Source organism: Schistosoma mansoni, chromosome W (assembly GCF_000237925.1).
Source record: "Schistosoma mansoni strain Puerto Rico chromosome W, complete genome".
NCBI classification, from domain to species: Eukaryota; Metazoa; Platyhelminthes; class Trematoda; order Strigeidida; family Schistosomatidae; genus Schistosoma; species Schistosoma mansoni.
The window spans coordinates 3,446,869-3,458,525 of NC_031502.1; the positions used below are offsets into that span (position 1 = coordinate 3,446,869).

Genomic DNA, 11,657 nt, shown 5'->3' on the forward strand with positions numbered 1-11,657 from the left:
TTAGGTCATGTAAAGAATATCTAGTATCCTAAGTTTAAAATGAAGAAAGAACTGATTTACGTATAATATAGTTTGAATGCGTATCGCTTTTCTTACAAAATGTTTACTCACTTTGTTTCAGAACATAAATCTACGTGTTGAAATGGTTCTTCATCAGATCCTTCATATGCATATTCTAAAGGTGATTCATTATTTTTACAATTATTTTCATTATCATCATCATTTTCAGCGGCTTCTAAACGGAACTTGAGTAAATCACCAATATCTGTTTTACTTGTCGACTGCTCATCCATTTTTAATTGAGTCTCTTCTTGCATACATTGTAATGGTTCTTCTTTTATATGCATACCTGTAAATGAGATTTGTCAATCAAAAAGACTGTGAAATGATGAGCTTTTTCAGTAATTATCTCTTGTAATTATTACCAGTCTACATCGTAAGTTGTAAATGTCTAAATTTTAACTACACAAAACATTACTTACTTACGCCTGTTATCCTTCGTGGAGGAGCATATGCCGCACACCAGCATTCCACATCCAACTCTGTTCTGGGCAATCCTTTCCAGTTCTCTCCAGTTAACATTCATCCTTTTCATATCTGCTCCTATCTCCCGACGTAATGTGTTCTTTGGCCTTCCTCCTTTCCGCTTCCCTTCACCATTCCAAGTTAGGGATTACCTCGTGATGTAGTTTGGTGATTTCCTCAATATATGTCCTATCTACTTCCAACGTCTTTTCCTAAATTCCTCTTCATCTGGAAGCTGGTTTGTTCTCTCCCATAAAACGCTGTTGCTGATAGTATCCGGCCAGTGAATGTTGAGTATTTTGCGTAAACAACTGCTTATAAGTAGTTGTACTTTCTTGATGATGGATGTAGTGGTTCTCCACGTTTCAGCTCCATACAGCAGGACTGTCTTGATGTTCGTATTGAAGATTCTCACTTTGAAGTTATTTGACAGTTGACAAAATATTAGTGATGATTAAATTCACTTGAATCTTTCCATTGATGTTTATGGTTTTAATTGATCAGTCTCTTATTGGTATATCTGCATACTGTGCGTATTGCCATAAGTCACAAGCATCATAAGCAAAGATTGATAGTGGCTAGCAGCGGAATCCAGGACAGGCATTTCGTTCCAGATTTTCGAGTCCCAGAATGAACATCAACTTTGAGATACAGGTAAATCTAGTTGACTACATGAATTCTACATCCGACCACTATCCATATTTGCTTAGAATGCTTGAGAGTTAAAGCAATATAGAAGCAATCCTTACAGTATACACTTATGTCAATAAAAGAATGATCAATTGCAGTCCTGAACATCAATAGAAAGATTCAAGTAAACAATATCAAATGAATGGAAACTTCACCCTATTACACAAACGAATGGCTATATATACATAAAGCATATTGTAAAGATCAATTTGGTAACAAAATCAAAGAATACTTTTACTCTACAAGAATATAAAATAAAACTTGTGATGTTTTTATATGAAACGACTTCATTCATAGTTGTTATCAAATTTTTATATCAATTAAACACAACAACAACTTTGAATGAGTGAACATTAAAGTCTAGACAACCTTGAATTTAAAAAATCTTTTCTTTTAATTAATCGCTAGAAAACTATAATTATCATTATTTTTACATTCCTGAGGATTAAACAGATATTGAACTGAAGCTGATACTAACGATTCTATGATATTTTGTTGAAAACTCTTTCATTCATGCTAATAAACTAATTCATATAGGATGATATATGTTTAAAATAAGAAATTTTCACCAATATGATAATCCATTATACACTGTCATAAAATAGTTAAAGATTCTTTTTATTTATAATCTCGGACTATTGATTTATTGCACACTAACAGGTGTAAAATATCAGAAGGTGGTTTTGTGGAGATTTTTGTAATTTTATAGATGAGATGCGCACTGCTGAGGAGTTCCACAATTGAACGAAACAACCGTCCAGTGCTTCAAGGTTTTCCATGTTGATCTAGCTTCAATTGATTCATGATCTCATCTGTAAGATGTAAAATAGTTCTTCAATACCGAAAGATGTCATCTGTCAGATAGTAGCGTTCGCGCGAGATCAATGGTCGTGGGTTCAAATCTCATGTGAGGGATCGTAGGTGCTCTCCGCTGAAGAGTTCTATACTCGAACGAAAAGTCCGTACAGTTCTTCTAGGTTTTTAGTGTTAGTCTAACATTGATTGGTTCATGATTTCAATGAAATTTAACCATCTCCACAACCTCAAACAGAGAAAGCAGTTTAAACCATCTTCGGACTCATTTTTTACTTTCATTAACTTCGCTTAGAGGTTATTCATTTATTATAGTTCTGTCTAAATTTTAATCTACTGAAAAGAATATTCTAGTGTGACTTGAATTTATCTCAGTTCGAAGGAGATAAATCATAATACGAAAGTGACAAGAATAATAAGTGAATAAGTACACTAAACGACGTGTTACAGATTTGTTCAATTTTCTGAAATGTTACAAATTATGAAGAACTGAAATATGGAACAACGATATCAACGTTTTATTTCACGTAAAAATGACCTGTTCGGTTATTCGAGTTCATTCTGATCGCCTTGTTTGTGATTAGTTGTCTTTGAAGGTTTCTTTATCTTCATTTGTTCTTGTATTCCTGTTGGTCATCTTTTTCTTTTGACTTCTAGATATTCATTTGATTAACCTCATCCTTTTCGTTTTCATAGATTGGACCTATCTCTATTTGATCTGAATACTATTCCGCTAGAAATTTTCTAACTTGCTTAGACTTTGACCTATTTAGAACTGTGACATTTCCCCAATTGAATTTGTGCAGATAGTTGTTCATGTACATTGATATCGGTGGTAACATATGAAGTCACTTTACTGCTAATCTATGTTCATATATAGGTAGGTGTAAATAATATTGTATTTGTCTTCTTTAACTTTGTGTTGTCCATATGATTTAAAATGGAGCGAAATTAATTTCAAATAGTTTCAATACCTTTATAATAGTTTGTGAGATATTTCGTACATACTGTAAATGAATTAGTTACCCATTAACCAAAAAAACAACAATAAAAGCTTAACAGAAGTGGGTTTCGTGGAGATTTTAGTAATTTTATATAGTTGAGATCATGAGTCAATTGAAGCTAGGCCACCATGGAAAACCTGGAAGCACTGGGCGGCCGTTTCGTCCTATTATGGGATTCCTCAGCAGTGCTCATCCACTGTCCCGCCGGCTCAATGGTCTATCGATTAAGTGCCCTGGCGCGAGACTGGTAGGTCCTGGGTTCGAATCTAGAATATTCCGCGGCAACTAAATTGTATCCTTGAATCATATGAATTGTTTATTTGTATTATAAACATGATAGTTATGTCATTTTTGAAGTATGATAATATGTCATGTGAATTGTATGGGAATATTTTGTTTTGTTAAAATAATGGTAAATGAAGGCATTGCTTTATGTTTTAATTTTAGTGATTTGTGACATTTAAAAACTTCTTTAGTTGAAATATTTCTATTATATGATTATCGGAACGGAGGGGGGTTGTGGAGTTTTTCTAGTAATTTTGATAGTTGAGATCATGAATCCATTGAAGCTAGATCATCAGTGATTTCAGGTATTATATGATTGATATTTCTTAGTTAATTCGGATACTATCATCAACAGCGTTTTATAGGAGAGAACAAACCAGCTTCCAGATGAAGAGGAATTTAGGAAAAGACGTTGGAAGTAGATAGGACATATATTGAGGAAATCACCAAACTACATCACGAGGTAATCCCTAACTTGGAATGGTGAAGAGAAGCGGAAAGGAGGAAGGCCAAAGAACACATTACGTCGGGAGATAGAAGCAGATATGAAAAGGATGAATGTTAACTGGAGAGAACTGGAAAGGATTGCCCAGAACAGAGTTGGATGTGGAATGCTGGTGTGCGGCATATGCTCCTCCACGAAGGATAACAGGCGTAAGTAAGTAATTTCGTAGTTAACAGTAATTTAGAATGATAAAAGTGTATAAAATACTGAAAATATACAATGTGCTATAATTTATTTGTTTAATTAGGAAAAGCGATTCAATTAACAATATGAAATGTTTTCTGTTTTTTGAAATCACGAAGCGATCAAAGTTAGACAACCATTGACAAATCGGAAGTAATGAACGGCTGATTTGTAATACTATGAAGCTCTTCAAAATCTCACACTCACAACTTCGCAAACAGTTATTAGGACCAGGACTTTTGGTCTCGTGAGCGAACGTTCAACCTCTAAACCAGTGAACTGAAATCAAATCACGCGCAAGTCTTGCTTCAAACAATCCACGATATTGCGCGACCAACTTCGTTTCGTGATTTTAACATAGCTCAATAATCTCCACAACCCCATATGGATAAGTATTCACATTTTTTACAATGCTGCTTTCATGAAAACGTGACTGGTTTACAGCGAAGAGTAATCAACCAAGTGTAAATATCTCAGCCTTCAAGGACATCGATTAGTAGCACTTCAAAGAGCTGATTCAAAAAGTTTCAGCTTGTATAGTTGTCTTTCAGTCCACAGGAGAGCATCAGTCCCATAGAAATTACAGATATACCATGCTGACTAGTGTCGAATAGCGGGGAACTTAAGTCTAGGGTTAAAAGTTCACTACCTCCAAACTTTTGACGCTTTATATGTACAACAGATTTGTTGGAATAAAATTATCAATATTCTAACAGTGAGATTGAATAATTAAGCAACAAATATCCACTAAAACTTCAGTCTTACAATATAAAAATACTATGAATGAATTTAACTTACTATGAGGACTAGCTGGATAAAAATTTGTATCGACTGGAGGCAATTGTGGAAAAGTTTGAGGTTGTTTACTATGGCCACAAAGGATGTGATGGGATACTAAACAGAAGATGACTATAAGTTTAAAAAAATGAAATTTATGAAAACAGTTAAATAAATGATAAATTGATATTGCGTTATAATAAATAAAAGTTTAACAAACATAAAATAATATCGTTCAACTTTTTGTATTGGTCGTTTAAATCTTCCCATCGATAGTTAAAACTGTGATTGGTCAGTCTCTTATTAGCATGTGTGCATACTGCACGAATTACCTCGATATTGCCCCAAGTCACGAATGTCATGAGCAAATATGGATGATGACCAGCAGTGGGGTCAAGAACTCGCGTTTCGGGACTCGAACTCAGTACCGTTTGCTTCAAATGCAGTCATGTTATCCACCTGGCTACTGAGTCCTGATAACCGCTGAACAACTTCAGCTCTAAACATCAATGGAAAGATGCACACGAATAATACAAAAATTGAATTAAAACTTTATACCGTTACATTAGCTAGTGGTACTCGGTAGCTAAGTGAATGACGTGATGGCGTTTGAAGCGAACATTACTGAGTTCGAGTCATGGAGTGAACCTCAATCTCGGGGTGCAGACACACTCAACTGATAAGTCTCAAGTATGATGAAACGCACGTTCTGAATTCCTCTGTTGGCTACCATCCATCTCTGTTTATAAAATAATATCCTTCATTAAGCAGATCACACTCACTTTCATAAAACACAGTTTTCACACACTGAATTGGTACATTAATTCAAAGTCTAAATACTTGAAGTTTGTAAGAGTATCTATATTAGGCTAGTAACATGTGACCTTGATTTTCAGATGTAAATGCTAGATTACCATGGGAGATTCGTAGAGATTGTAAAATTTTCACAGCTCGGATCACAACCTGATCTAAGGTAAACAATCTTTAAAAACTGAGAAGCATTGAAAGGCTATTGCCTACTAGTATGTGAATCTTCTCCAGTGCATATTCACGAACTCGGCTCAATAAATCAAATTCATGACCTGTAATCTCGCGTGCAAACCCTTAAATCTGAACCATTCAGGCCGCATTCAAATTTGTTGATGTCCAACTTCAACCAATTCACTATATTGCACAACCTTAATCACTTTCCTATGGTGGATGACTGTCTCACAACCGACTTGAATTGAATTCAACTGTTCACAGCTTCAGACTGGAATTCCAGAAGTTGCATCATGGAGTTTTCTCTAGTAAGCAAATAAGATCTATTAATACATGGTTATGGAGGCTGTTAACATTTTGCGGGTTTAATCACTAATTAACTTTAATTTCAGTTCATTGAGGTGATCTTATAAAGAAACTTCAAAAAATTTTCTGTATCATAACAAAAGTATAACATATTCTTCATTTGGATCTCTTTATCGATTATCTTATTCATTCATTATCAATAATGTAAAAATAATTTTTACGACAAACTGAAATGAAATGACGGAAAAATCACTGAAAATAAAGAAGCTTAAGATTAGTCATTGGTAAACATCAATGAGTTCAGATCACTCAATCTTGATTATTAATGTAAAATATTCTCAGAAGGGGTTTTGTGGAGATTTCAGTAATTTTGTAGTTGATATCATGAGTCTGATAGGTTCTGGGTTCGAGTCTCGCGAGGCGGGGTCGTAGATGTGCACTGCTGAGGAATCCCACAATAGGACAAAACGGCCGTCTATTGCTCCCAGGTTTTCCATGGTGGTCTAGCTTCAGTTGACTCATGATTTCAACTGTAAAATATTCTATTTCCGACCATCTAATATTAATAATATAAGAATATTATTTGGTATTTTCCATAAGAAATGTTGAATCTCGACCTGATTTTAACCGAAAGGAAGTAATTAATCTGTTTGTTTCAGCGTAATAATATTTATGAATGGAATAAGCAAATGTCTTTGTTTAACCCCAATAATATGAAGCTTTTATTTAGTATCAATCATTGAAGTGATTCAAAACTTTTATGAATTTTCAACCAGGTAAAAACTAGGTATGGGAAGGGGTTTTGTGGAGATTTTAGTAATTTTATAGAGTTGAGATCGTGAGTCAATTGAAGAGTCAGTTGATGAGTCCCATAGTAGGACAAAACGGCCGTCCAGTGCTTCTAGGTTTTCCATGGTGGTCTAGCTTCAATGGACTCATGATCTCGACTCTGTAAAAACTCTGTAAAACTCTATAAAAGCCACAGTCCTTCTGATGTCGGCTATAAAAGATTCTTCTTCTAGTCAAAAATAAAGATCATAATAACAACAAGAATTGTTAAATTCAACTTAGTATTGTTTGTTTGAATCAGGACTCAGTGGCCGAGTGGATAACGGGATGGCGTTTGAAGTGAAAGGTACTGTGTTCGAGTCCCAGAGTGAACATCAACTCTGAGATGCAGGTACACCCAGATAACGAGTCCTAAATAGGACGAAACTCGCATCCTGGATTCCACTGCTAATCACTATCCATCTTTGCTTACAAACAGTATTTTTTCTGGCTTAAAAGAGCTTGGTTCAATGAATTTTCACGTTTTATATTGTTTAATATTTATCTTTAAACATTTAACCAGTTTTCAATTATGATCATATTATCAGCTACAATCAAAACGTTCTAGCAGAAAGGGGTTTTACTGAGACTTTAGCAATCTCACAGTTGAGTTCAAGAGTCAATTAAACCTAGACCACCATAGAAGACCTGGAAACAGTGGACAACCATTTCGTCCTAGTATGGGTTTAAATCCCGTGAACAGGATCTTGGATGCTCACTACTGATAATTCTCATACAATGACGAAACAGCGGTCCGATTCTTCCAGGTTTTACATGATGGCCTTTAATTGACTCATGAACTCAACTCTTTGAGTTTGTTTTGTGGACGGGTAGCTAGCAAAATTAATCTCAAATTATAATGGACCAAATATTTCATAATAAAATTACGTTTTACTTAAAACTCGTTACTTGAAGTAAATCATGGGAGTTTCGTTGTATTAAATAAGGTCGGTTTTCAAAACAAACCTATCCCCAAAAATAATTCCTTTGCACTTAAATATACTGAAAAAACATGGGTTCAAATCTTGCAAGGCGGGATCATGGATGCGCGCTTCTGAGGAGTACCACAATAGGACGAAACGGCCGTTCATTGATTCCAGGTTTGCCATGATGTTCTACCTTCAATTGATTCATGATTTCAACTATTAAAATAATTTTTTTCTGAAAATTTTTGGTTTACTAATTAAATCGATATATTTTATTCGTTGTTAAAATGAAAAAAAAAAAGTCAAATGGAATATTGAAGAAATTCTTCAACGGTGATACTGGATATTGAAGTCAATTACTGAGTTCATGATTTCAAAACTCTAATTATTACTAATTCTATTGGGAACCAACAACTAAAATATCTTTTTACGTAGGCGCTTATATGTTCGCCCATCATTCTTGTTTGCATTACACAGGAAATAGGATTAAAATAGCTATTAGTTGATCAAAAATAGCTACCCCCACTAACAATGGGAATAATATATAAGGAATAGAATGTAAATTTCATTTTGATGTTCTTTATTATCAATACGACTTAAATTAGTAGGTTTCTAAATGAGAATGAACAGTTGTAAAAAAAAACTTTCGGCGACGCAGTAGATAGAAGAAAAATGTACATTGTCTTATAAGGATACACACATATCTATATAAATATCAGTTATGTATAATTCATTTATACTATCTACTCTTAATTTAACATTTATGAAATAACCAAACCTTTTATCAGAATGGGTTTTTTAAAGGATTTTAATAATTTAATAGTTCAGTTCATTAGTCATTTGAAGCCAGATCATCATAGAAATACTGGGAGCACTGGAAGGTCGTCCCCTTTTGGTACAGGACTCCTCAGTATTGCGCATCCACGATCCCGCCTCCTGAGATTCGAAACCAGAAACTGTAAGTCTCTCGCGTGAACGCTTAACCTGTAAACTACTGAGTTAACATCTAATGGTGGTAATGTCTAACTTGGAACAATCCATCAAGTGCTCACTAGTAACTGGCTTCAAAAGAAATTTCCAGGAGTTCTAGTGAGAAGAAGTGACCAGTGGATTTCAACCAGATCTGTTGTAAGATAGTAACTTATTGAAGACTTTGGCGGATGGTGGAGCAATTTTGTGGATTTTTAACTTATGTTAACAGCGTTGGATGTCAATTCAGCTTAAACGTTTGCGTGTGCGAGACTGATAGGTCCTGGGTTCGAATCTCGGTAGGCGGGATCGTGAATGAGCACTGCTGAGGAGTCCCACAATAGGGTGAGATGGCCGTTCAGTACCTCCAGGTTTTCCATAATGGTTTAGCTTTAATTGAACCATGAATTCAAATATCCCATTTTTTAAAAGTTAAGAAATACATGATCACATAGAATATATGAAGATCTGTTAACTTGATACCTTATATTTCTTTTCCAAATTCATTCATTGTTAGTCTTTCAACATAATGTCCAATTTCAAATTAGTTTCCATGTTGATCAATACTATTTGAAGAATATTTCGATAGTTAGAGGAAATTTTTTTATATCATGAAATGGTAACACTCATAATGGGAGATGAAGTATCATAAAGTATTGAACATATATTTTCTTTTTAGTTTAAGACATGTGAATAGTATGGATACATGCGAATCAATTAGCTATTGAATCTAGGTTATTAACTATAGGTGTATAATCTAATTCAATAGTCACGAAGTAATTCATTCTGGCTAGCTTATTATTATTGCACAACAATAAGGTTTTCTTTATCTTCAAATTGATTTCACTAGGGTAACGCAAAATACATTCATTCATCCATTCATTGAATGAATCTTAAAATTGAACCATGTTTTAAATAAAAAGACATCCTATTGTTTAATTTAATACATCGATTAATGTTTAAACTAATTTTTGACCAAATATTACTGAATATTGTTTTATATTTTTTGGGTTCATTGAAGATAAGAACTTTGTCATTACTTATGATTACTTATAGTAAAATCAACGATTAAATCATATGTGTTCACAATTGATTGATCACTGGGTGGTGATCAATGTCATGCGTGTCAAGTCCGTCTTAGTGCTGATCGAATGCTATCGATCAAGTTGCAATGTAGCCACTAGTCTAGATGGCTCGACACTGCGTGCAATATGGTGAAATAAGATGATGGTTGGAGGTGGTCAACAGGAAACCCTGGACCCGGGTTTCGTGCTACTTGGCACTCGTCAGCAAGGTGTACTTGTAATTTTGAGGGAAATGATACTCCCTGACAGGTTCGATCCCGTGATATCTAGCTTCGCAGTCAGAGACGTTACCACTGAGCTATTCGGGCGGCGACCGACCTCCTGTATGACTGAGATGTAATCACAATTTATTGATCACTGGGTGGTGATCAATGTCATGTGTGTCAAGTCTGTCTTAGTGCTGATCGAACGCTATCGATCAAGTTATAATGTGGCCACTAGTCTAGGTGGAACACCTTGCTGACGAGTGCCAAGTAGCACGAAACCCGGGTCCCGGGTTGAAATGAAATATCATTATCCTACAATTTGGAAGATCTGAAATCATTCACTGATTTTAACATCCAAATTTGTACATTTAATACACTACTTATAGTGAATTTTGAATTATTTACATGATGAACTTTTAAATTCTACATTATTTAGGAAAGAAATTGTAATGTCACTTATAATGACATATCGTCAACATAATATTAACTTAGATTGCGGTCACATGCTAACTGTAAGTTTACAGCTAGTTTATACAAACAATATTTCTCATCGGTGTCATTTTAAACAAATGATAATTTTGATGTATTTTCAATTTTCAACTTAGAAATGAATAAATTCACTTGATATTGTTCACTTGAATCTTCCCATTGATGTTTAGGACTACAATTGATCAGTCTGTTATTAGCATATGTGCATACTATGCGTATTGCGTTATTTCACAAGCATTCTAAACAAAGATGACTAGTGGTTAGCAGTGGAATCCATTTTGACGTACGTTCCATCCTATTTGAGACTCGTCAGCTAGATGTACCTGTATCTCAAAGTTGATGTTTATTCCAGAACTCAAATCCAATATCGTTCGCTTCAAACACCATAACGATATCCACTTAGCTATTGATTCCTAATAGCCACCCGCTTGTGCGATCGGGGGAAGTTTAAATTCACTTAGTAATGATGAGAATACTCTTCGATAATTAAGTCTTTGCATGTATTTCACATAATGTTCAACATTACACATTATAATTTTTAAATAAAAGTAAACTTACAGAATAGAAATACAATTAATGCACATCCGAATGCAATCAGTGGTGTTGCTATTTCAGTAGTCATTAATTTAATTATTAAAATTTTTTCTATTAGATATCTAAATAGTTCAATAATGTATCATTGACAATATCCCATTCACTATAATAAATACGAAGGTAATACAAATCCAAAATTGATAATAAGAATTAGTCTATATTAGTAGTAGTTTCTTCTTTTATTATATCGGTGAATGTTTATGATGATCAAGATTTATATATAGATAGAGGGAGTTAATTAATTATTTACATGATAGAAATAACAGATTAGATGAACAACCACCACCGCCACCACCGATAACAACAACAGAAACAACAAAAAGAGAAAGAAAATTCAAATAAACAATGGTGTTGTGATTTTTTTTTGTTTAAATAGTAAATTTTCAATGTTACATTATCATGTAAAGGAGATAAAGTTGTGTATTGGTACCTTGAAATTGATTGGTTGAAATATACATAATTAAAGTAGCACACATCATTTGAGGTGCATT

At 34.1% G+C, this 11,657-nt stretch overlaps 1 protein-coding gene across 1 annotated transcript; it reads right to left on the minus strand.

Annotated features, from left to right (window-relative positions):
• Smp_057860 (hypothetical protein) lies at nt 1–11,450 on the minus strand (the record flags this gene model as incomplete). Its single annotated transcript, XM_018799945.1, has 4 exons — nt 11,131–11,450; nt 4,804–4,914; nt 112–349; nt 1–28 (listed from the first exon to the last, which is right to left on the minus strand). Exons 1-4 carry the CDS (start codon nt 11,192–11,194, stop codon nt 1–3), a joined length of 441 nt encoding a protein of 146 aa, XP_018653807.1. The 5' UTR covers nt 11,195–11,450.
• Nucleotides 11,451–11,657: the final 207 nt, after the last annotated feature.